We start from the raw sequence: 26,490 nt of genomic DNA, 5'->3' as shown, positions 1-26,490 counted from the left end.
GAAGAGGATGCTGCGGTGGCGTCGACCGCGGATTCGGGTCCTGGTCCTTCTGTTACTATTGCATCGTCGGTCGCTGCACCTGATGTTCAGTCCGTCGAGGATCAGCCTATGATTGCCGACGACCAGCCGTCCATTGTCGAAGATCAGCTTGCTACTGTTGCTGACCAACTCGTCGACGGTGCTGAGGAGCCGCGGGTTGAAGTCGTCGACGATAATGCTCGGGTTAATGAGGTCGTCAAGGAGGTCGTCGACGGTCTCGCTGCTGATGAGGCCGATGTTTGAAGGTCGTCGTTTGTGACGGTTTCACCTTTGCTGTGTGCTTTTAAACAATGTTTTTCTTTTGCTTGCAGAATTTATGTTTTGATTTGACTTGTATCTTTTTGTTCCACTTGGGGGCAAGTGGTTCCCTTTGACGATTTGCTTTTTCTTAATATGCTAAGTATTCCTTTACTTTTGCTGTGGACGTAAGGCAAAAAGTGTTAAAAAATGGGATGAATCAATGGGTAGTAAAATTTGTTAAAAAAAAAATGGGAAATCAACAAGTGAAAATGTTTTGAGAAACAAAAACTTTTTATTAACTCTTTAAGATAACACACTTTACTAATAATATATTTTTGTAGCTATTCAATATGCCTTGTCGAAGACTTTGTGATTTTAGGCCTATTGTTGCTTTGTTTGCCAATGCCCCTTGCGTCCCAGCGTCGACGCTGAATCCTGAAGATTAGTTCTTGGTTCAGGTATCGGGTGTTTGGCGTCAGACGCTAAGGTCGAATGTTGCCCTGGGCTTCGTTGCGCTTTCGACTGTCGGTTGTAAAAATTCTATGCTTGCTTTGTTAGGGGTGCTGTCGTCCGTCGTCGTTCTTTCTCTTTTCTTAGCGGAACGTTTCCATCTGTCGCTTGTACTGCAAAACAAATGTGGTTAAAGCACCGTTGGCCGTTGGCACGGCCAACGGCCCTCCGATGCTTAAGTCAGTACGCTTAATCGTAATAAAAACTTTGACAGAACAAAATAAGTAGAATATTTTAGTTTAGACATTACCATTTTGTCGACGAACACTCTTTACCGTCTGCTTAAAAGTAGTATTTTCTGAGATGGGTTGCGTTCCAACTTCGTGGAACAGGATTACCTTGCTGATTAGTTAATCGATATGCACCGTTGCCGATGACCTGAGTAATTTCATATGGCCCTTCCCATGGGGGAGCAAGCTTTCCGTCGGCCGGATTCTTTGTATTCTGGAATGCTTTCCTTAGTACCCAGTCCCCTAATTGGAACGTTTTAGCCTTGACGTTTTTGTTGAAGCTCCTAGCGACGATCTGCTGCTGTGCTGCCATTCTGATTAAAGCTGCTTCTCTTAGTTCTTCAACCGCGTCCAGACTATCTTCCATTTCCTCTTGATTCCTTTCCTCCGTCATGAGTCCGAACCTTGACGTTGGAAAGTCGGCCTCGACTGGCAGAACGGCTTCGCATCCATAGACAAGGGAGAAGGGCGTCTGCCCCGTTACCTCTCTCGGCGTTGTCCGGTTGGCCCATAGAACTGCTGGGAGCTCGTCAGCCCATTTGCCTTTTGCTGCCTTCAGCCTTTTCTTAATGGCTTTCATGACTACTTTATTGCTTGACTCAGCTTGTCCATTGGCTTGTGGATACCTTGGTGTCGACGTCCTCAACTCTATGCGAAATTTCTGCAAAAAAGAACGAGTTTTGTCGCTAATAAACTGTGATCCATTGTCACAGACGATCACCGATGGAATTCCAAACCTGCATATGATGTTAGTCCATATGAACAAAATAACTTCTTTATCTGTCACCTGTTTCAAAGCAATTGCTTCAATCCATTTAGAAAAATAGTCAGTTAGTGCTAACATATATACTCTTTGACCTGGCGCCGCGGGTAGCTTCCCAACGATGTCCATTCCCCATCTCATGAAGGGCCACGGAGATAATGTTTGGTGGAGGGGCTCCGATGGTTTATGAACGGTGTTGGCGAATCGCTGGCAACTATCGCATTTAATCACGTACTGCATTGTTTCCTCATGAAGTGTAGGCCAAAAGTACCCTTGTCGCTTCGCGATGTTGGCTAGTCTTCTCCCTCCGACATGACTGCTACATATCCCATCGTGTAAATGGCTGAGGATGGACTGTTGCTCGCTCTTTCGGATGCATCTTTGGGATAACCCCGACGCCGATTTGCGGAATAGGACTCCGTCGATGATATGGTACCGGGAGGCTTTATATTTTAGCCTTCGCGATTCTGCTTTGTCCTTGGGTAGGATATCTTTGGTTAAGTAGTCTATGATTGGTCTGGTCCAGTCATCGTCGTTGTTGACGTCGTCGACTGGTAGGATTTCTTTAAAAGATACGGACGATTTTTGTAAATGGACTAGAGGGATATTTGTGAAGGCGGTTTTTTTGAGGGCGGAGGCTAGGTTTGCTAGTGCGTCGGCTTGGGTGTTCTGATCTCTTGGAATTTGAGAGATGGTAAAAGGATCGAAGTGTTTGGATTTTTCTTTGGCTATGTCAAGGTATGCTGTCATTTTGGAGTCTTTTGCTGCGAAGTCACCTGTTACTTGGCTGACGACGAGGAGAGAGTCGCTGTACACATCCAGGGATGTTGCGCCTAAGTCCTTGGCGACGGTCATTCCTGCAATCAAAGCTTCGTATTCTACTTCATTGTTAGTTGCTTTAAAATCACAAGATACAAACCTTACTATCATGTCCCCTTGTGGCGACTTTAGCACCATTCCCAGTCCTGCTCCTCGTTGATTGGATGATCCATCGACGAATAAGACCCAATTTTCTTTGCCTTGGACGCTATTTATTTCTTCCAGCTCTTTGTCGGCTATAACCTGTAAATTGGGGCTGAAGTCAGCCACAAAATCTGCGAGAGCCTGGGACTTAATTGCCTTCCTAGGTTGGTATTCGATGTCCATCGTGCTCAACGAGATGCTCCATTTACCCAAACGCCCTGTCAGATCTGGTTTTCTCAAGACAGACTTAAGCAGGTAGTTAGTCATCACCACTATGTGGTGGGTTTCAAAATAGTGCCTCAGTTTCTTAACAGCAGTAAATAAGGCGAGGGCTGATTTCTCTAAGGAAGTGTACCTTACCTCGGCTGGGAGCAAGGTTTTACTTACGTAGTAAACCGGAAGCTTCCCAGCTTCATCATCCTCTCTGGTCAGGACTGCGCTGACGGCTACAGTACTGACGACAATATAAAGCTGCAGAGGTTCGTTAGTTTTGGGTTTCGACAGGAGGGGTGGCGTCATTAAGTATTTTTTTAAATCCTGCAAAGCTTTCTCATGATCGTCAGTCCATTCAAAACCTTTATTTTTTCTTAAAACTTTATAAAATAAGTGACATTTGTCTGATGACCTGGAGATGAAGCGATTTAATGCTGCCACTCGTCCTGTCAATTTTTGGGTTTCTTTAACATTTCGAGGGGATTGAATATTTATTAGGGCTCTGACTTGGTCAGGGCTAGCTTCAATTCCCCTTTGTGTTACTACATAGCCCAAAAATTTTCCAGCAGATACTCCAAATGAACATTTAGTAGGGTTAAGTTTCATACCATACTTCCGCAATACCTCGAAGGTTTGCTTGAGGTGATCGACGTGATCCTTGGCTTTTTTAGATTTCACCAGCATATCGTCGATGTATACCTCCATTGTCTCTCCTAGCTGGTCTTTGAACATCTTATTGACGAGTCTCTGGTACGTCGAACCTGCATTTTTTAGTCCAAATGGCATAACTTTGTAACAATATATACCTTTGTCGGTCATGAATGCCGTCTTCTCCTGATCATCGGGATGCATCAAGATCTGGTTGCAACCGGAGTAGGCGTCCATGAATGTTAAGAGCTCGTGACCTGCCGTTGCATCTACCATGGCGTCGATGTGCGGGAGCGGGAACGGATCCTTAGGGCATGCTTTGTTGAGATCGGTGAAGTCGATGCACACTCTCCACTTGCCATTCTTTTTGCTGACGACGACAACATTTGCGAGCCAATCTGGATATTTCACCTCTCTTATTTTTCCTGTGTCGATCAGCTGCTGCACCTCGTCATTGATGATCTTATTCCTTTCTGGCGCAAACTTTCGACGCTTTTGCTTGACGGGCTTATGATTGGGGTCGACGTTCAACTTATGCGAGATGATGCTTGGGTCTATGCCAGTCATGTCCTTATGCGACCAGGCGAAACAGTCTTTGTTCTCTCGGAGAAAGGCTAATATGCTGTTTTTGAGATCAGGTTTTAAGTTGGCTCCGACACGAACGGTTTGATCAGGCATATCAGGGTCTAAGGGTATTTCGTCGATTTCGAGGTCGTTGGGATTGTCTGGTGTCGGGCCATGCTGTAATTGCTATGCTGTTCTCATGGATGGTTTAAGGGTTGTTTTGTAGCAGTGTTTGGCTTCGCGGGGCTCTCCTTTAATTTCTTGGACTCCCCACGGGGTAGGAAATTTGATTGATTGGTGATAAGTGGAAGGTATGGCTTTTAATCGGTGGATCCAGGGTCGTCCCAATATAGCATTATAGGCTTATGGGCAATCTACGATATTGAATTTGGTTTGAGGGTTTAGGCCTCCTGCATAGGTTGGGAGGGTTATATCTCCGAGAGTTGACATGCTTTCCCCACTGAAACCGACCAGAGTCGTCGACCTTCTGGTGATGTCGCTATCCTTCAACCCCATATCTTCCATGGCTCTCCTGAACAAGACATTTGCGGAGCTTCCTCCGTCGACCAGCACCCTTCGAAGCAGACAATTCCCGACGACCAAAGAAATTACCAAAGAATCTTCATGATCCCTGCTGATGTTGTTGACGTCATCATCGTCGAAAGTAATCGACATTGCTTCTAGCTTCTTTTCCAGGGGGTCTCTGATCTCGTCCGGGACAACTGCATTCTCTATTGTCGACTTTGCGACCCTTTTTGCTGCAGAGTAGGTTAGTCCACAAATATCGGAACCACCAGTGATAACATTAACTATTACCCTGGGTACAGGGGGCTTGGGAGGTCCGGATGTCGTCGTCTTTTCTGGCTCACGGCGACCTGCGTCACTGCTTTTCTTTTTTCCTAGCAGATGCTTGAGGTTGCCTCTCTTCAGCTGGAAGGCGACTTCTCTTCGCAGGGCATAGCAGTCTTCCGTCTTATGGCCATGATCACTATGGAACTCGCACCATTTGCTCATATCCTTCTCTGATTCTGGCTTGTTGCTCTTCGACGGCCAACGAACTTTGCTTCCCAAAGGCTCCAATTCTTTCACTACCGCTACGATATTCGCGTCAAAGCCATACTCCGATATATCGGGATACTGGGGGGCGTCGAGAATATCCTCTACCTGCACAGCATTAACAGAACGTGATTTACCTGTCGCCTCGTAAGGCTGAGGTCGCCATGACCCTCGGGGGTTGCTGGCGGCCTTTCGATCGGACGAACTTCTGGAGCTTGGATAGGAGCTGCGATTGGCGATATCTTCGTCGAAGCGCATTTGAGCCACGGCTCGGGTCCTGACCTCTTCGAACGTCGAGCATGGATATTTGACCATATCTTTATACAGATCCGAATCCGTATGCAGTCCGCAGAGGAAGGCTTCAATGGCAGTCCTGTTGTCGACATTCTTGATCGAGACTTTCTCTTTATTGAACCGGGACCAATAGGCTCTGATGGTCTCCTTAGGACCCTGGACGATCCGATATAGATCGCTGGTCTGCTTGTCGAACTGCCTGCTACTTTCAAAATGGGAGTAGAATTTGTTAACTAACATAGCAAAACTAGTTATACTACCTGGTTCAAGCTTGCCGAGCCACTTGAGGGCGGGGCCTGTCAGCGTCGCACCAAATGACTTGCACATGCATGCCTCCCAGCACTCGAACGGGATAGAAGCTTGCCACATTCGCTGCTTGTAATACTCGACATGCTGCTCTGGACAGGTCGTTCCATCATATAGCGACGTAAACGTCGGGAGCGACAATCTTCTGGGAATCCGGGCCAAAGCCAACTCGTCGCAGAAAGGGGTAGCTGCAAATCCATCCGGGGCTTCTCGCTGGACGGGGATTGGCACGCCGGGCATCTTTTTCATCATTGACAGGACCCTGGAATTCTGCTTTTCTAGGGCAACCAACCTTTGGAGTAGGATTTCAGTTCGATCAGGTTGCGGGTTACCTTGGTCGTCGCCTGGAGTCCGGATGCTTCCTTGCCCAGGATTTCTGACGGGAGGGTCCACGTCCATTTCCTCGCCACTGGTTTCAGTATCGGTATCATGGGGGGACTCAATGACATCGAACGACGGCATTCTGGGGATCAGGTCTAGCTGCCTCGGCTGGCGGCGACGATTGCTTTGGGTGGATTCCAGCTGTTGGCGGAGAGCGGCGGCATCGGACTTTGACGCTTCTTTTTCCTTGCTGAGACGCTCGTTAGATTCCCTAGCAGCCTCGAGATCGGCTTGAACTTTCTCATAGGCAGCTTTTAACTATTCTGGGGTCATTTCGTCGGCTGACATGATGAAGGCTTAGTGAGAAATTTTTTGATTTTACCTAGTTGTAGCCCCACGGTGGGCGCCAAATTGTTTATGCTAATTTTTGTTAAGTGGGATTGAATATCAAAATCTAGGCTACGGATCAACTAAGCAAAATATAATGTAAAATAAAGGAGAAAAATAAATGACACAAGGAGTTGGTGACGCGGAAAATCCAAAGAAGGTAAAAACCGCGGGTAGAATGAGGATCTACCAAAATTTCACTATGCCAAAAAATGATATTGAATTACAAGTTTGTGATGTAGGATGAAGACTTGGAACTGATGCCATGTTTGCTGTTGCTGCAACCCTTATATAGACGGTCTGCCAAGTTATGCCCTAGCCGTTGCAAGGAGATAAGTTCATGCCCCTGATTCTCGGATTTTAGTTACTGAAAATAGGGTTCCTAAAAAATAGGGAGTTGTTATTTGACTTGGTCTTCCGTCGATGCTAACAGTGCGTCGTCGAGCTTACGGCTTCGTCGAGGAGAGTCTTCTTCATTGATCTTCATTGACTACCGTTGACTAACTCTTACATATTTTTATCCATAACAGTATTCCTCGATGTGAAACACCCCTAAGGGGGATGCATTATTGTTAGGTTTAGGCGTGGGAATTCTCCCATCGTCTACTAAATCTTGTATTTTGTGTTTTAAAACACAGCAACGTTCAGTATCGTGTCCAACGCCTCTATGATAAGCACAATAAGCACTACCATTCCATTGAGGAAACCTCTTTTCTGGTGAAGTGGGTGGTGTTGGCCCTGTTGGGGCAAGTAAGCCTTTTTCATTTAGTTTTTCTAGCAATTCTTTATAACTTACAGGAAATGGAGTAAATTTTCTCTCTTTTGTCCATCTTTTCCTAGGATCATCATATCGATTAGTGTTATTGTATTGCGTGGAAGTCGCAAATACGTCAATAAAGGATGATGCATTATCATTCCCCTTCTTGTATTTATTCTTAGGTTGATGATGATAATGAGGTTTGTTTGTTTTTTCCTTAGCAAGATCATTTCCAATCCTAGAAGCCACATAATAGACCTTTTGAAAAGTGTCTAGACCAAGGTAACATAGATGTTTGTTGTACTTTTCATGACAATTGTCAAAGAATTTTTGTACTAACTCGAGTTCAGGAGGCCTTTGGGCAAGGTGGGCCGCCTTTTCTCGCCATCTACCATAGAAAGCAAGGAAACCTTCATCGTCGCCTTGCTTAAGCATCTCGAGCTCACGTAAAGTTGACTTGAACTCTACGTTACTCTCGTATTGGGTGATGAAAGCCGAAACTACATCTTCCTATGTTGCTTTGAATTTTGGATCTAGCCCATAGTACCACTCTCTCGCAGTTGGGTCTAGTACTAGTGATAAAGGGAAAGTCAAAGCATAGAGCTTAGGATCAACTCCCTTTAGTGCCATAGTGCCAGTAAAACATATTAAGTGATTTTGTGGATTATTGGTCACCTTAAATATTGGCAAGTCCATAGCTACAAACTTTTCTGGTAAAGCAAGTCCTGGGGGAGGAGCAAACTTTTCTGCGTCAAAGTACTTGTTCCCCATTGTAGAACGAAGAACTAGCTTCTCTAACGACTTTTCTTTGATGGATAGTTGCTCCATCTTTTCTTGTAAGGCTAATGCTTCAACTTTTTTCTTTCCAGCATTTTCCATCTTCTTAATTCTCCTCTCCTCGGCCTCTTGAGCCTTTTCCTCTCTCATACGAATAATCTCTTGCTGAAGTTCTTCGACGGTTGTCATTGTTGTTGGACTAGGATTAGTTGTCGAATGAAAGTGGTTTGAAAGGGGTTGATCTTTGGGTGGTAAACGTAGAATTCGAGTGCCCGGGGGTCCTCTTTCCCAAGCTTGAAAACCGGCCCTAAAGGAGTACGAAAGGATAAGTAAATCGATACGCTTGATTTTGAAGAAAAAAAAAAAGAAAAAAGACGCAAAATATACTCAAACAGATAACATTGCCCTTAACAATTCTTCAATGAAGATATTATTCGGACAAGTCAATTTGTTTTTTGAGAAATCAAAACTGACTCGTCCAGTGGGCACGCGCAAGTTACTAAGTTGCGCGCGGCTATCGCGCGCAACAAAATAACTTGCTGGGAGGGCGCGCGACTTCGTGAGTTGCGCGCGCCACCTGCTCGTAGTATTTTTTTTTAAATTCGAGCATTTTTTTTAATCGATTTTTTATTTGACCCCTTTTTTTTTATGTTATCCTTTTGAATATGACGCTAAATCACGAAGAGAAAACTTCGTAATTGGGAACCTAGACCAAAAAAAGAAAAAGAAGACTATCCTAACACGTTGCACATAGTCACATAATCACATAAGCATGTTATAAGTCAAGATTCACGCAATGCCATTCTTAGGTCAAAAAAAGGCTTAGATGTCCAAAGGTACCATACCTTAAGAAACGACGCATAAATCAATCACTCAACGTGTTGACCCATGACATCGCCCTCTCAACATTTTGTTGGTGATATGGGTCGGATGATTGTTATTGATTTTGGGATAGACGCCTAATGTTGGCGACCCCTAGTCAATGAGCCAATCCCCAATGGTTTAAGTGTGCTATGCTTATGCATGGTTTTTTACTTTTGTGCAAAAGGAAGATATTATGCGTTCAAGTCTCGCTCTCTAACTAGAGATTATCCAAGTTAATTCTCGTTACAACCCATAGGCAACCTAGTGTTGGATACCTTGGACCATAAATACGAATTAATCATGTAACCTCTAAGTCCTCAGCGGAGTCGCCACTGTAAGGAGGGTGATCCCATCGTAAGGAGTACTCTCCTTAAATGCCCTTGGCCACTTAAAAGCCTAGGACTTTACACTTGTTAAGGTGTAGTAGGATTTGAATTCCTAACTGTTTAAGGGACCTTGAATTAGAATTGATTCTATCATCACCCTTTTTTATAAGAAACAAGTAGGAGTCGCCAATGAGCTTTAGGCAAAACTCATAAACCTCGTTTATGCCTTTCTTCCATGTGGAGTTCATGGAATAATTAGCCCAAATCATAAGTTTACCCATGCCCAAATTGATCTATAAACCAGAAATGAGTTCGGGAGCGAGGGTACTAAGATAACGTTCCTTTTTCACAATTTCATCACCAAACAATATATGCAACGTGATACCTAAAACTATGTTAGTTGATTTTATTTACAAGCATTAATTCATGTAGGAATTACATTGCAAAGTCGTTATTCTTATTTAATTAAATTCGTGGAAGAACAATACATAAACAAGATTCGCCTTGGCTTAGGTGATCAACCAACAATTATTTAATTCAATTCTAGTCTTTATTTAACGCAAGATACTATATGGAATTGATTAATTAATTATTTTAAAAGTGATCAAACAACACTAATTAATTTGTTAAAGTCCTTTTAAACAAGAAAATAAAGGTGATTAAACTAAGTGCTCGGGAATTTACCACTTCTCTTTGCTAGATCTCCGTTTAGAACACTTATGGACACCTTCTTGTTGGGGAACCACCACCTTAGTAACAAAGTATCGAAAGGGTGAGTGTTTAGGACAAGAGGGCTAGGTTGCACAAGTTCACAAGTTAATTCGCCAGAGTTTTTAGGTTAATTTCTGTCTATTGAAGCCTCGGTTTAAGCTCGTATTTATAGAGAAGGATTAGGTTTAGGGTTTTGAGCAATCTGCCGCAGCAGGTGTCGCGCGCAATAGATGAAGTTACGCGCGGCAACCCAGCGCAAGTTATAGAGTTGCGTTGCTATGTGCAGCGCAACTATTGGTCTTGCGCGTGGCTTTATGGTAAGATTCGATCTTATATTTTCCGTATAATTTCCTTATAATTACAAATCTTCTGCAGCGCAACTCTGGAAGTTTCGCTGGGTGTCGTGCGCAACTGAAATAGTTGCGCGCGGCAGCCCAGCGCGACTTTGTGAGATGCGCGCGGCTTTTTCTGCGGCAACACTAAGTTTTAACCTAGGCGTTCCTAAATTTGTCATTATTAGGGTTTAAGCACGGGCTTAAGCCTAATTATGATCAGGTTTAGTTAATTGAACCTTTGTTTTGGCTTTTCTTTAATTTGGGCTAGTCTTTTGTGTTTTGTGGCTTAACCAGTTATCCATAAGTATTCTTCACTTTAATCCAACACGAAGATGACTTTATTTATCGTCATTACACATTCCTGTCGGGACAGGAGGCCAAAAGTAGATGTCTACACCCCTACTACATAAGTATACATGTTGCAGCATCGCGGTTATAGTATATATATGTAGTGCATTCACCTATACACATATGTGTATATGTTGTATACGTTAATAGCAATATGTAATATAAAGTTCAAGTTTATCCGAAACATGTGTGTCATTGATTTTGTTACGGTGATGAAATAATGAAATATAAGTTACTGATGTCATTCTCATTTGAATGACCACCACCACTAATATATTCTGGTAACTACCACTTTTGTTTGTGGATAATACCTACATATTGTGTATTGGCAAAAGCCTTATATCCACGTAGTTTATATATTCCCCCCGCCCACCCACCCCATCACATAGACCAATTTTTCGTTGGTGATGTACAAGTGTTTATGTGGCAATCACCAATAACAACAGTTACTGTTCATCATCTTCTTTAACTTATTCGACCATCGTCACGACAATCTCTGAAGTCTGAACTTGCCAGAAGTTCAATAAATACAAATAAAGTGACTCCATCATCACGACAATCTTTGTGGATGACTCCATGAAAAGGGATTTTTAAAAGAGAGAGAATCTCCATGGTTGAGAGGAGATTCCGGAAGGCCGTCGGTGACTCCATTAATACGAACTCCAATCACTCAATTTATAAAGGCTATGGTGATGTTCTGCAATAACACGACGGCTATATATGTTTGTCGTTTTCGGACAAAAATGGTAAAAGTTGCACATAACTATTAACGGAGGTAGTATGTGACTTAGATGAAGTCATGTCATATGGCTTAAGGTGATAAAAACTACTTCCTCCGTTCTTTTTAACTTGACCTGTTTCTTTTATCACGCTTGTCAATGCAAAACTTTAACGACCAATAACTTTAATTCCTCATAAGTAAAAATTATCGAAATGATATATTATGATAGTACTTATTGAGATGAATCTAATAAGATCCCAGATGAATACGTTTTTACTTACATATAATTTACAAAAGATGGTCAAAAAAAGAATGGTGAATAGTGTAAAAGTCAAAGCGGGTCAAGTAAAAAAAACAGAGGAAATATTTGATCACCTTAGAATTAGGAAATTTTGTCAAAAACTACCAATTAAAGTGCGTGTTTTAAAAACAACTACCTATTTAATTTTTTTTTAAAAAGAACTACCACAAAGTTGTAAAAAGTTTAACTAGCACTACCACTTTAACAATTCCAACTATAATATTCGGCATGTAGGTTCTACTTTTTACCTTTACCTCATAAAATCATCATCTAAATTAACTAAATTACCCTTCATAAAGGTAAAAAGTGATAAAAAGTGAGACCCAAATACCGGAGATTTTAGCCAAAATTGTTAAAGTGGTAGTGCTAGTTAAACTTTTTGTATCTTTATGGTAGTTCTTTTAAAAAAAAAATTTAATAGATAGTTGTTTTCAAAACACGTGCTTTAATTGGTAGTTATTGACAAAATTTCCTTAGAATTATCACTCCACTAAAACGTTATAACATGATCTCTCTTAGCGGCCGCAAAAAATTGAAAACTTTATCATCTCCTCCAAAAAATTACATAACCCAAAAAAAACACACTCACACATTGCCATTCACCAAAGCCTAAAAGACAATAACAATACCACTACACATTTTCTAGCCCTTTTATTTCCTCATTTTTCAAAACCAAAGCGACAGAAAAAGAAGAAAAAAAAGCGTCAACAATGGCGATGTCGAGCATTGCCCGCAGAAAATCCACCCTTCTCTCCAAAAACCTCTGCAGCTCCACCGAATCTCTTCGCTACACACTTTCTCTCTCCTCCTTTTCTCGCTACTTCTCTTCTGGATCCGATGACAATGATGTCGTCGTCATCGGTGGTGGTCCTGGTGGTTATGTTGCCGCCATTAAAGCTGCTCAACTTGGGCTTAAAACTACTTGTATTGAGAAGCGTGGTGCTCTTGGTGGTACTTGCCTTAATGTTGGTTGTATTCCTTCTAAGGTAATTGGTGGATATTTTAGTGATTTTGGTTTTTTAGGGTTTGTTGAATTTTGATCTTTTTGGCTTGATTTAGATCTGGGTATGATAATTGGGGGTGATTTTAGCTAGTTGAAGGAATCTGGGTGTTTTTGTGTTTGTTTTAATTGGTCAACTGGATTGTGAATTTGCGATAGTGTAGATTTGGTTACACGTGGGTTGATTTGTTCTGTTTTTTCAGTTATCTAATTTAATGGAAATTGATTTTATGATTATGGATTTTAGGATTGTTTGATGGAGATTGCTTGTATGTTTAATCTAAGGAAATTTAAGTTATTTGGGGAGAACATATAAAGTTATTAATTCAACTGTGGTTTAGGTTTTTAATGAGTATTTATAGAATTTCAGTTTATGCTGTGCTTGATTGTTGCAATTTTGATGCTTATTATGAATTGGAAGTGATATTAATCTGGTGTAAGGGTACCTAAGCTTAATATTATTGTAACTCATGACAAAAATGATTGATTTGTGACAATGATTGTTAGAAAGGTATGTAATTGACGCGAGAATGCAATCCCTTTTGGGTTGGTGATAGACACATGTTATTATCTCTTCTTGTATTCTTATAACATCTATATCTTTCTTTTGAAAGGCCTATCCTTCCACATTAGCTCAATATGTGTTCCTCTTCATCATCCTATCCGAGTTAGGCTCACAATCCTTGCATATGGCTACCAGGTTTCAGTGTGTGCATTTGGAATGTATCTCTTAGCCATACTCGAATCCTGTGTCTTAGAAACTAAGATGCAAAATTATAATTCTTTACTAATTAAAACTATGTTCTTTCTTGTTCGTCTGGGGAATGTAAGAAAGACATAAGTTGTATTCACCGGCTAAACTTTTATATTACTAGCCACAACAAACCTAGGGATGTGCTTGGGCCTATGCCTAGCTACGTACTTCGTATTTCATAATTAGAATAAAATAATTTTCCTCTTTTATTTGAGTAGTGCCATTCTTGCAGTCTGCGTGGGATCTTGTTCGTGCTGCACTAAAAATATGACAAGATTTCTTTATCATTGAGAAGCTACTGATTCTAGGGTCATTGACCTTTTTTTGCTTGTGTTATTCTTTGAATCCCTTACTCTAGAGTGTTGACATGGTGTTCATGTGTATAACATATTTGGTTGAAGTCTTTGCTGCATATTGTTTCTGAGATAGAATAAATTCTACTTCCTCCGTTTCTTATTATGTGCAACAAAAGAATATCTTTATGTTTCACAAATGATACCCCTTTGTTGCACATAATAAGAAATGGCGATAGTAATTTGAATAACATATGAAGTGTCTCTATAGATTGTATGAGTCGTTTATATGTTACGACAGAAAATTCTAAAGATTTAAATTTCAACAAAATTAGAAAGATTGTCAAGTGTTAGGATGGGCAAGGGGATATATGTCTCTAAGTAGGAGATAAGGGAATAAGAATGAAGGAGCATGTCTGGAGTCCACTATTGTTGAAATTAACTTAATGAGTTGAAGTAGTTATTATAAGTTGAGTGTGCTGTTATTCACTAGTCCTTGCCAGTAATGACTTTTCCATCGTGTTTATTAATGAGTTTGATTGTAATTAGTCCATTCTTCATGCTGGTCCATTGCATTAGAGACATGAACTTGCCCAAATAAGGAAGAAAGCATAATGGGCAATATTATTTCATTAGAGGAGGGATGCAAACCATCTTATGTGTACAGTTGAATTTTCGGGAGTATGATAGTAACTGATTAAAGTCAGCTGTACACATGGTATGTATGATGTCGCACCGGAAATTTCTGTTTTTTTTTTAATTTTTTTTTTTTTAATATTTTTTTTTTTTGGGTGGGGGGAGGGAATTGGTTATCAGAGGTGTACTTCCTCCATTCTTTTTGTATTGCAACATTTTAGGAGTCCATGTGATGATGAGAGAGAGATAGAGAAATTAAAAGGTACTCTTGTGATGAGATGAGTAAGATTAATTATGTGCAATAAGGACATGTTGCAATAAACTAAATTTTTTTAAAGGATGGAGGATGTATGATTCAGTTGTGCTGGATAACTTGGATTTGTTTTTTGTTTTTTTTTGCCCCTATTATCCAAACATATGATTTTTGGGTTGTATGGTTCTATTATGTATAGCTGTGTTGTAGTGGTGATTTTTTTTTTTTCTCCTTTTACTGTCTTCTACTTTTATAATTTTAATGGGTTGCCAAAGAAAATGATGTTGACTAACCCATTATATGGATGGATGGTTGTGTCTATTTGTTGTGTATATCGATAAAGTGTTAGGTTTCATAATTGTTGAGTTTGCTGGCTGAAATTTGCAAAGGGGTTAGATTTAATTGAAGGGTGAGTTTGAAATGGGGTGCCCTAAGCTAGCTTCTTACTAGTCACTTGCACATCAAACATACTCCTTGATTATCAAAACTTCAAAAGTTTAGTGCCTGTTTTTCAAAGTTTATATAATCAGATGCTAGAGGCAACTTTCATCTTTAGTTTCATTTATGATGAATTTTGCTCTGCATTTTACTCCCAATTTATTTTTTCCCTTAGTTTTCTTGTATATCTTAGCCTTTGTAGTATTGCATGATTTTTTCAGGCACTTCTTCATTCTTCCCACATGTATCATGAAGCGAAGCATGCTTTTGCTTCCCACGGTGTAAAATTCTCTTCAGTTGAGGTAGATTTGCCTGCCATGATGGGCCAAAAAGACAAAGCCGTGGCTAATCTGACCCGAGGTATTGAGGGTTTGTTTAAGAAGAACAAAGTCAAGTATGTGAAGGGCTATGGCAAATTTCTCTCTCCTTCTGAAGTGTCTGTGGATACTCTCGAAGGCGAAAATACTGTTGTGAAAGGCAAACATATCATTGTGGCTACTGGGTCTGATGTCAAGTCTCTACCTGGAGTTACCATTGATGAACAGAAAATTGTATCATCAACAGGAGCTTTGGCTTTAAAAGAAATCCCCAAGAGGCTTGTAGTGATAGGTGCTGGCTATATTGGCCTTGAGATGGGTTCTGTGTGGGGCCGGCTTGGTTCAGAGGTTACTGTTGTTGAATTTGCTTCAGATATTGTTCCTTCCATGGACGGTGAAGTGCGCAAACAATTTCAACGCTCGCTTGAGAAACAAGGAATGAAGTTTAAGCTGAAGACCAAGGTTGTTAGCGTAGACACCTCTGGGGATGGTGTGAAGCTGACTGTTGAGCCTTCAGCTGGTGGTGAACAAACAGTACTTGAAGCTGATGTAGTTCTTGTCTCTGCTGGCAGAGTACCATTTACATCTGGGCTTGGACTTGAAAACCTTGGAGTAGAAATGGACAAGGCTGGGCGGATTTTGGTCAATGAACGATTTTCTTCAAATGTTCCTGGAGTCTATGCCATTGGAGATGTGATCCCTGGACCCATGTTGGCCCACAAGGCAGAGGAGGATGGGGTTGCCTGTGTTGAGTTTATTGCAGGAAAGCATGGACATGTTGACTATGACTTGGTCCCTGGGGTTTGTTACACGCATCCTGAGGTGGCTTCTGTGGGTAAGACCGAAGAGCAGGTAAAAACTCTTGGCGTTGAGTACCGTGTGGGTAAATTTCCATTCATGGCCAACAGTAGAGCCAAGGCAATCGATGACGCTGAAGGACTTGTCAAGATCTTGGCTGAGAAGGAGTCTGATAAGATTCTAGGAGTTCACATTATGGCACCTAATGCCGGTGAACTCATCCATGAAGCTGTTCTAGCATTGCAATACGGGGCATCGAGCGAGGATATCGCACGTACATGCCATGCACACCCAACCATGAGTGAGGCTTTGAAGGAAGCTGCGATGGCAACTTATGACAAAGCCATCCACATTTAGATTTCATGGCTTACTCTCTCATTACTGTCCCAAATTTCTTAATTTCCAAGATTTTTGATGCCATTGTGGCACATACGATGATAATTATCTTTGCAGAAGCAAATAACTGTGATACATGATTACATGTTGTCAATATGCATCTCATTACTATTGATTTTGAGTTATGAAGACGAGCCAATAAACGGTTCAATAGTTTTGCATTGATGCTTGTCCAGTATTTACAAACAACGTATTCTCTTAACTTGCAAATAATCCAGATTTACAATTGCTTGCATGTTTTAGCTCTCTGAGCTCATCTCCTTAATTGCAGGGAGGCTAGTCCTCTCAATCCTCTGCTTGGTCAATGTTCAGAGTCTAAAGACAAGCATTTCTCTGCCTATTATTAATTTATTTATTTAATGTGAGTGATGGATGAGTAGAAGTCAGCATTGCAAGACCCAAATTAGAACGTTTTGTATTCTGAAACGACCTAATTTGGCACTTGAACTTGACTATATTTGGTACTACACTGGCGGCACAAATGGGTTTGTGCTTCTAATATAACTAACGTGATGTAAACAAAAAACTGCGATACATAATCACAAAAATGGGAAAGATGCACACACAATACATAATAACAAGCGGAAACACACTGATTTCATTTTTCCATTCTACAACACATTAGGAAAAATGGGAAAGCACACACAATACATAAAATTAGTAGCTTTTTTTTTTTTTTTTTTTCCAATTCTACAACACATTAGGAAAAATGGGAAAGATGCACACACATTCATGATCACAAGCGGAAGCACAACGATAATCACAATACAAAAGTTAGTAGTTTTTTCCATTCTACATTTCTACAACACATTAGGAAAAATGGGAAAGATGCACACACAATACATAATCAAAAGCGAAAGCACAACGATTTCATTTTTCCTAATGTGTTGTAGAATGTGAAAAATACTACTAATCTTGAGCAAACGCAATATGGACAACAACAAACAATACTAAATAACTCAAATGCAATAAAAGTAAAGCACACCGAGATATACGTGGAAACCCAATCCGGGAAAAAACCACGGGTACCGTAAGCCGGCACCAAGCCCTTCCACTTCAATAATTAATGGGTACACCAAGTTGTCCTCCAAAAAATGTTGGAGGCTTTACAACATCAAACAACATGTTTGGAACAAACCATTCTCCATACAAATAGAGATTATCAACATTCGGAGACAAAAGTATAATCTAACCATTGGATATAGAGCATGGGATGGCAGAAACGTGTCAAAATTAGGCGTCAACCGACTTTCGTTTGGGTCCCGATCAGGTGAAAAACCAGACATATTCGATGGGGAACCTCCCATTCTTCTTCTTCGACTTTCCTCTATTTTGTGTCTGAGATGCTTCTGTGTGCTCCTTATTTCCAACAACTCAGTGGTTTAAATAGCGGATAGTGATAGAGGTAACGTTTGAGTAGGTTTTGTCAAACGGTAAAAATATCAGCGTTGTTGGGGTTATTCTCTTCTACTTGGAGGATGTAGCCCATTCGACCTGATCAAAACGCTAATAACCACTACCTCCAACTTTACTGCTATATAGAGCCTAAGTGGGCTGGATCATCAGTAGCTGTTATCTCCTTGTTGCTCTAGCAAAGTGGTAAAACGTGCTGCTGGAAGTCTGGAACTGCAGCTGTTGATTCAAAAGTTATTAGCACCATGATCTCAAGTTTGCCACATGATCTTCTACGTCGATTTGGGAAAATTGATTCCCATGTGCTGAGTCGTCATGGATTTCTGTGTGAACGAGCTGGAATATCCACTGTGCAAAACCATGTACAAAAATTAGCAATATTTCACATGTATACAAGTTAAGCAGTTATGCAAGTATTAAACAGAAATAACAGATAGTGCTTCTAACCTGCATGTTTTGTTAATGTGACATTTCAAACGGCACTAGTCATCGCATGGTAAGAGCATAAGAGAAACCGTAAGATCCAAGGCTTCAGGGCTTCCAATATACGTAGAGACATTCACAGACCCGCATTTTCAAGGGTTATACCCTGTAATGCAGAGATGAATATTAGAATATAACAGAACAAGCCATGAAATCAGTATCAACGTACGGAACTATTGAAAACCAAATTCAAGTGAACTTAAGTACTGACGTACATGTTCATATAACCAAATTCATTGGACTTGCATAAGCCCAAGGGTTTTGAGCCATCACAATTTTTCTACCATCTCCTACTTCTCTTTGGAATAATTTTATCACAATAACAACCTGCAGTAAACTTTAAGTGTCATTTCATGTAAGATATGAAATCTCTGCTGCATCATTGCAACAAACTTAAAATCAGATTCAACATAAACACAACTAAATTCAAGTAAACGTACATGTTCATTGGACTTACATAAGCCCAACGGTTTTGAGCTTATAAGAACATCTCTGGTTTCAGGCAATTGAGGCACTGCAAAAACCTAAAATTTATTCAGTACAAAGATCTTTCGGTTGCAGCAGTCAATAAAAAGATATCACATCTATTTACCTGCAGGCTGCAGAGTGCATCTCCAGCTCATTCTCTTTGGAATATTTTATAACAATAACAACCTTTCAGAAATCCTTTCAGACTTAAATAATAAGGCTATTGATTGTTGATAAATTATGAACGAACAGGGGAAATCCTCAGGCTTAGGTCAATCTTTCTCACAATTCCAATATTTACTTCGACAAATGCCAAAGCAGACAATCAGTCCAAGTGTACAGGCCGCCCCTGGTCTGATTCAAAACTGAACAGCATTCAACACGAATTAGCTAGGGAGTTCCCCGTTCTTGAGAATTACTTCTAAGGCAATGTTATGACAAGGCACTGGAAAAGAAGCACTGTGTAAATCTAGTAACTCAGATTGCAAACCAACATAAGGCCATCACCTAAGCATATCTCCTCTTTGAGAGCTGCAAGAAATGGAATGCATATATTATAATTTTTGGTTGCAGTGACAAAGACCTTCAATAAAAAAAAAAAGTTGCATGACAAATTTGTTAAAACAGCTTACATATATGAAAGCAAGAGTTTCTTCCCAAGGTCGTCACACAACTTTATCCTCACTTTGCTGCTCAAAATCACCACGGATTCACAATATTGCTCAAAATTCAATGCCAAATAACCATTACCAACATTATTTCTGCAGAACCATAAAATAATTAGATTGATAGATACATCAGAGAGCAAATGGAAATCTAATGCTGAAGCATACACATATGGTCCATGTAATATTCTCAGTTTCATTGGTTAAATTCCAAGCAAAGGCAGGTTTAATCTTAAACTCAGTCAAATTTGATCGATGATAAACTATGTATTTAAATACCTCTAAACATCCAATCAGTCGGTATGAATTGCGACCAATACCACCATCTAATCAGTCAGGTACTCAAGTATGTAGACCTCCCCTCACCTAACTCATTCACCCAAAGAAAAAAAATAAATCAACATCAACAACATAGAACTTATCCGGCAAAGACAAGTTAAGCTAATAGCCTAAGGGCCAGATGTTATGACTTCTGTACTGAAGCTCCATATCAAATTCGGAGTAGAAATGTACATTATCCTGTCAACAATGAGCTTCCAATATAAGTAGAGACATCCATGAACCAGCATTTTCAAGGGTTATGTACCCTGTAATGCAGAGATGAATATTAGAATGTAGTACCAACCACAAACCAGAGTCAACATAAAGTACTAATGAAAACCAAATTCAAGTAAACATACATGTTCATTGGACTTGCATAACCCCAAGGGATTTGAGCTTATAAGAGAATCTGTTGTTTGAGGCACTGCTAAAATCAAAAATTTATTTAGTACATAGATCTTCAGTTGCTGCAGCCAAGTGTGATAAAATTACAATCATCTAATCATATTTCCTACTTGAGAGCTGCAAGAAATCGAAATGCATATATTATAATCTTTGGTGAAATGACAAGGTCCTTCAAAGAAGAAAAAAGTGGCAGTGATAAAACTATAAGCAGCTTACATGAAAGAAAGCTAGAGCTTCTTGACAAGGTCATCACAAACTTTATCATCCTTTGCATCTAAAAATCACCACGGCTTTACAATGCAACTCAAAATTCAATACCAACACAGTTTCTGCAGAATCACAAAACAATTAGATTGATAGATGCATCAGAAAGCAAATGGAAGTATAATATTTTCAGTTCCCTTGGTTAAATTCAAAGATAAATTTAATCTTAAAGTCATTTATATTAAATTGATATAATGAACTATGTAATGGTATTTAGATACCTCTAGACATCAGTAAATTTCTGTTTTCGAGCATGAACTGCTACCAATATCTGAATACCAGCATGGGCACCCTCCATCAGTCAGGTATGTAGACCTCCTCTCGCTGCCTAACTCATTCCAAAAAAAAAAAAAAAAAAAAAAAGAGCAACATTCAACATCAATAATATAGAATTATCTGACAAAATCAAGTTGAAGACTATATAATATACTGAAGCTGCTCCATTTCAGACATTTGAGCATCACTTTACTTTATTTATTTTTTTTTTTAAAAAAGACCTCAATAATGCGATTAATTTATTAATAAAATAAAAATATATTGGAATAAAAAATATAAATTTAAACTCAGAAAAAGTGTTCAAAATACATAAATCATATACCACAAAGTTGCACATTAATAACCTAGTTATTAAGAAGGTTAAGCAAAAACTACAGTATATTAATAAATGTGTTGAAAAGATAATATGATGTTACCTTAACTCTTTGAGGCGTATGTGACTATAATGTTGACGATGGTAGATTTCAATGGGAAATTTGCTGTTTCTCATACGGGCATTTTCGTAAATAAATCATGTAGGCTTTACAGTTGAATAAAGTTATTGGTTTATTTACGAAAATGCCTCACATGAGAAAGTGGGCGATTTCAATATATACGCAAATTAGGGATGTGGCATATTTTGGGCCTGTCTTCCCCATCTGGTTTCCGGCATCTTTCGGCAAGCTCATTACGAGTACCTATTTCAAGTGTAGTGAGGGAGGTGAGGTGTAGCATCGCTTCTGGCAGTGATTTCAGTTTGTCGCAATATATTATTTTAAGGGCTGTGAGGGAGGTGAGGTGTCGCATTTCCTCAGGCAGTGATTTGAGTTTTTTGCACCACGAAAGATCAAGTTGTTTGAGAGATGTAAGGGAGTTGAAACATTCCCCAAGGTCTTCCAAGTTGTCGCAGCCACGAAGAATGAGGGATTGAAGAGAGGTTAAGTACTGAATCCCCTTTGGCAGTATCGTTACCTCTTTGCACCTGATTATTTCCAAGGATGAAAGAGCGTGAAGAGATTCCCATGGCATCCCCTCTATATTGCCTGATAATGAGAGGGATTTTAGATTGGTGAGATTCTCTATTTCCAGGCTCTCCAATTGCCTGCAATTCGAAAAACTGAGTTTTTGAAGAGAAGAGGAGCAGCTTTGTAATCCATCCCTAATTAGGGAATTGAAAACGCATAAATTATCTGAACTCAAGAACTTCAAAGAGATTGAATTGCTTTGAGTTGCGCCTTCTTTCATGCAAAATGTTAGCGCTTCATTGATGTCTATAAGCTCCAGATGTGTTAAAAGTGGACATGGAGGAATGTATGTCAATCTCTTGCAACCTCTAATATACAATTCACAGAGACAAGGAAATGACGGGATGAAAACAGCTTCCTTCTCCGTCCATCCAATATCCCTCCACCATCTCGTTAATGCTGGCATCCATCTTACATCTAACATCTCAAGAGACGGGAAGAATAAAGCTGATGGAGATGGTGCACTACACTCTATGTACTTCATTTTCTTCATAGACCAGAGCCTAAGATATTTGAGATGGCAAAGTTGACTCAGTGATGATGGCAGATATATCAACTTATCACAATCTCTCAATTCGATACTCACAAGCCCTAACGAAAAACTTGGCAATTTGGTACCACAATAGTTCTCCATCTCCAACTTCTGGAATTGGCTATTACAGAACAGGCTCTCCATCAATGTCTCATGAAATTGGTGACAAGACAAAAGGTCACAACTTAACTTCAAAGACTTTAGTTTTACATGCAACCATGTACTAGATGTCAGATATTCTTCATACTCATAATCTTTAACTTCGAGTTCACCGTTGAGATTATTGATTAGAGCTGCCAAGTCTCTAAGCTTGCCTTTTTTATCATCATCCTTGCTCAATATAAACGTTGGTAGCGTGTGAAGACATGTTAATCTACCCAACCCTGCTGGCATATGAGTCAAACTGAGACATCTCTCTATGTCCAACACCCTAAGATTTACCAGTTTGCACGTGTCCTCGGGCAACTCCTTTAGACGTAAACAGTAATCCAAATTTAAAATTAGTAAATTGTGAAGCTTGGTGATCGACTTAGGAAGCATCTTCAATTCCTCATTACCTGACAGATTAAGGTACCTCAAATGTAACAATTTTCCCATCTCTTGTGGCAAATGAGTCAAGATCCTACATTTAGATAAATCCAACCTCCTAAGATTTACTAATCTGCATGTATCTTCAGGCAACTCCTTTAAAATACTGAAATCACAGTCTAGCATTTGCAAATTGTGAAGCTTGACGATCGATTTAGAAAGCATCTCAAATTTATAATCACTTGGCAGAACAAGGTACCTCAACTGTAACAATTCTCCCATCCCTGCTGGCATATTAGTCAAGCTGTTACATCCTGATACAATCAACACCCTAAGATTTACTAGTTTTCTTGTGTCCTCTGGCATATGAGTCAAGCTCCTACAGCCATGCATATCCAACACCCTAAGATTTACTAATTTGCTTGTATCCTTAGGCAACTCCTTTAATTTCCTGCAACCACTCAATATTAATGTTTGTAGATTGTGAAGCTTGGTGATCGATTTAGGGATCATCTCCAATTCATAAAATTCTGACAGATATAGGTACCTCAAGTGTGATAATTTACCTAGTGTATCTGGTAAGTTCCTAATACTCGAAAATTCCCACAAATTCAATACCCTTAAACGACGGCAATTTGAAATAATTGCATCCATATGACTAGCCGTGGATTTAGAATTCATCAAACACGTACGTAATGTTTTAATTGGACAATTACTTGAGCGAAACCAGGTACTCATCATATCTTCATCATTACTGTCAATGTATAGATGACGAACTTTCCCTTCTAAATCATTTGTACAAGCTGTCAATGTCAACGACTCTTTTGCTGCTACTTTTCTAGCAAGCTCATGCATGAGATCATGCATCTTAAACGAACAAACTTCACCAATAGCGTCCCTTCTAATGTCTTGGAAAAAACATCTATGCAATAAAACTGATATATAATTTTCACCGACATCTTCCATGCTCTCATCTTTAGCACTTGGAACAAGATATCCTTGTGCCATCCAAAGACGAATCAAGTATGCTTTATTAATGATATAGTCCTCAGGGAAAAGTGAGCAAAAGCTAAAACAACTTTTTAACTCAGGAGCAAGGTGATAATAGCTAAACATCAACGTTGGCATTATGCCGTCCTCACCACCACACATGTTAGCCAAATGATTACTTTTGAAAGACTGCCAAGTGGCTATATCTTGATTACGCAACAAACTAGCTGTCACCCTTATGGACAGAGGCACATTAGCACATTTCTTCACAATTTCTTTGCCGATTTCAACAAGATCAGTGACGGCTTCGTCTTTCCTTTGTCCAAGTGATATCTTCTTGAACAATACCCAAGAATCCTCAACTGATAGACCTCCTAACTCATGAATAGGATAGACTCCAATAGCCCCTGCAACCTTTCTGGAGCGGCTAGTCACCAAGATCCTTGTTCCCCTCCCACCTAAAATCAAGAAGCTTCTAAGCTCATCCCATTTCCTACCGTCTTCAGACCATACATCATCTAAAAGAAGCAAGTATCTTTTCCTTTCAATCTGTTCTCGAACTTTCCTAGATAGATCCTCAAATGTACGCTCCTCCTTCTTGTGTATCTTACTGAGGATATCTTTCGTGTCAAAATTAAAAGACACACAAACCCAGTACATCTCACCTTTGAATGCATCTTTAATCCTACGATCACTAAACACAAGTTGGGCAAGAGCAGTTTTACCCAACCCTCCAATCCCCACAATAGTCACAAAAGATACATCATTCTCCAAATCATCTTTTAACAACAAATCCACAATGGTCTCCTTGTCAGCATCTCTCCCAATAATATCCTGTTCATACACATACGAACATGTTTCCTCTCTAATTTTCACAGGCTTAAAAAGCTCACTAAACCCAAAATCACTATGGTTTTTAGCCAAGCTACCTAACTTCTCCCTAAGCTTCTTAATTTCTATTGACATATTCACAGCAAATATCAGCTGGTTATTAGAGGAGAAGAAGCGGCGTACCTTCTTAGAAATCTTACCACCAGGCATTCCTTTCAACTGATGAGCAATGGTGTTGAATTCATCCAACAGATCATCAGCATCATAGACAGCATCCTTGAGGTTCTGGACCCAGTATTGGCCTTCATTTGTCAGCTCCTGACACTTGGAGTCAGCATCCAGGAGGAAATTCTTGATGGTATTAACAGTATCAAGCAACTTCTGAAGTTCAGAATCGTAATTACGAATGGAGCAAAGCTTTCGAACTTCTGCACTCTGTAATGTCGCAAACAACATCTCGGCAACAGTGAGTGCAGTAGCAACGTCCATTATTCAGTAAAGTGATTAGGAAGAAAAACCTGAGCGAGAAAGTATGAAGCTAATAAAAATTGAATGATTTTCTTTTTGGTGGGTGAGAAATGCGAGCTCTACGTCCATCTATAAATAAAGGGTGACCTTAGCTTTTTTTTTTTTTTTTTGGCCTACATAGGAAAGAAATTATTTGTTAGTTTAACTTTATCAAGCTAATAAGCTTTATTCCAACATTTTTTTTTAAAAAAAAAGGGTAATTTACAAATGCTTTAAAAAAAGGAGTGTATAGTAATTATTAGTTAGTTTATCTATTGACAAATGCTTTAAAAACTGAATGTTATGTAATTTATTGTGTGGCGGAAAGAAATATTCCCTCCGTTCTTTTTTACTTAACTCGCTTTGACTTTTACACTATTCATCACCCCTCCTTGCATCTCCCTCTACTCTCAAGCATTAACCTGCGGAGCTGGATTAGCTTAACTTGTGAAATGTGCTGGTTTAGTAGGGTCCATCTTATTAACTTATTAAAAATAAATTAAGTTGGACAATTCTTAGGTTTGTGTCAAGTTCACGTTCTCCACTTTTAGTGATATTGGTAATATATACTTCCTCCGTTATTTTATTATTGCACCACTTGTCTTTTTAGGAAGTTTTACAAATATTGCACCATGTCCTCTGTAGGAAAAAAATGATTTGTGTTCACACTACAAATACCCAACATACCCTTGCTTTTTCACACTTATTTTTTAGTTTATCGGTAATTTTGTAGTTTTACCTTTCTCTCTCTTACTTTTTTTCCACTACCAAAATATTAGAACTCAACCCGTATGGTGCAATAATAAAAAAACGGAGGAAGTATATAATGTATAAGGAAAATCATTATAGTATGAGACAGACATTATTATTAGACACATCCCAATAAATAGTTTCCAAACATCAACATTTTATACTTTCTACTTAACAAAAAGAAAGGATATTTGTAGAAATTCCGCATTTACAAGCGTAAAAAGTGAAATTGGGTAAAGTAAAAATAAATACTTCGCATGTAATTGCAGAGTAATACTCGGTGTCTGAAATCCCTCTCAAACTTTCTCTGATCTATCGTTTTTCATACACCCACCCACCTTTACTTAACCTTAAATTTTCTTGCAACTTACAATAGCTCACGTCTTAATATTTATTGTAAATTAACAGGTAGAGTATGTAAAGCGATGTCAAGGTATCAAATCAAGAATTACTTTATAAAAAATTTCAAATCCAAAAGACATGAAATAATAAAG

The 26,490-nt window shown here is 39.5% G+C and overlaps 3 protein-coding genes across 3 annotated transcripts; 1 reads left to right on the top strand and 2 right to left on the bottom strand.

Moving 5' to 3' along the window:
* Positions 1 to 4,533: 4,533 nt before the first annotated feature.
* LOC145632645 (uncharacterized) lies at positions 4,534 to 6,288 on the bottom strand. The gene has a single exon (XM_081684994.1). The coding sequence runs from the start codon at positions 6,286 to 6,288 to the stop codon at positions 4,534 to 4,536; it is 1,755 nt and encodes a 584-aa protein (XP_081541120.1).
* Positions 6,289 to 12,266: 5,978 nt separating this feature from the next.
* LOC145631963 (dihydrolipoyl dehydrogenase, mitochondrial-like) lies at positions 12,267 to 16,720 on the top strand. Its single transcript, XM_081684204.1, has 2 exons — positions 12,267 to 12,660; positions 15,270 to 16,720. Exons 1-2 carry the CDS (start codon positions 12,385 to 12,387, stop codon positions 16,518 to 16,520), a joined length of 1,527 nt encoding a protein of 508 aa, XP_081540330.1. The 5' UTR covers positions 12,267 to 12,384; the 3' UTR covers positions 16,521 to 16,720.
* An 839-nt stretch (positions 16,721 to 17,559) lies between these two features.
* On the bottom strand, positions 17,560 to 25,228 carry LOC145632644 (uncharacterized). The gene is made up of 11 exons (XM_081684993.1): positions 21,271 to 25,228; positions 20,800 to 20,906; positions 20,531 to 20,643; positions 20,269 to 20,431; positions 20,102 to 20,175; positions 19,868 to 19,954; positions 19,556 to 19,684; positions 18,896 to 19,454; positions 18,671 to 18,782; positions 18,420 to 18,561; positions 17,560 to 18,320 (listed from the first exon to the last, which is right to left on the bottom strand). Exon 1 carries the CDS (start codon positions 25,226 to 25,228, stop codon positions 21,440 to 21,442), a length of 3,789 nt encoding a protein of 1,262 aa, XP_081541119.1. The 3' UTR covers positions 17,560 to 18,320; positions 18,420 to 18,561; positions 18,671 to 18,782; positions 18,896 to 19,454; positions 19,556 to 19,684; positions 19,868 to 19,954; positions 20,102 to 20,175; positions 20,269 to 20,431; positions 20,531 to 20,643; positions 20,800 to 20,906; positions 21,271 to 21,439.
* Between the last annotated feature and the right edge of the window lie 1,262 nt (positions 25,229 to 26,490).

This window comes from Chenopodium album, chromosome 5 (assembly GCF_948465745.1).
Source record: "Chenopodium album chromosome 5, dcCheAlbu1.1, whole genome shotgun sequence".
NCBI lineage: Eukaryota > Viridiplantae > Streptophyta > Magnoliopsida > Caryophyllales > Amaranthaceae > Chenopodium > Chenopodium album.
This window is presented reverse-complemented; position numbering and strand designations above follow the sequence as displayed.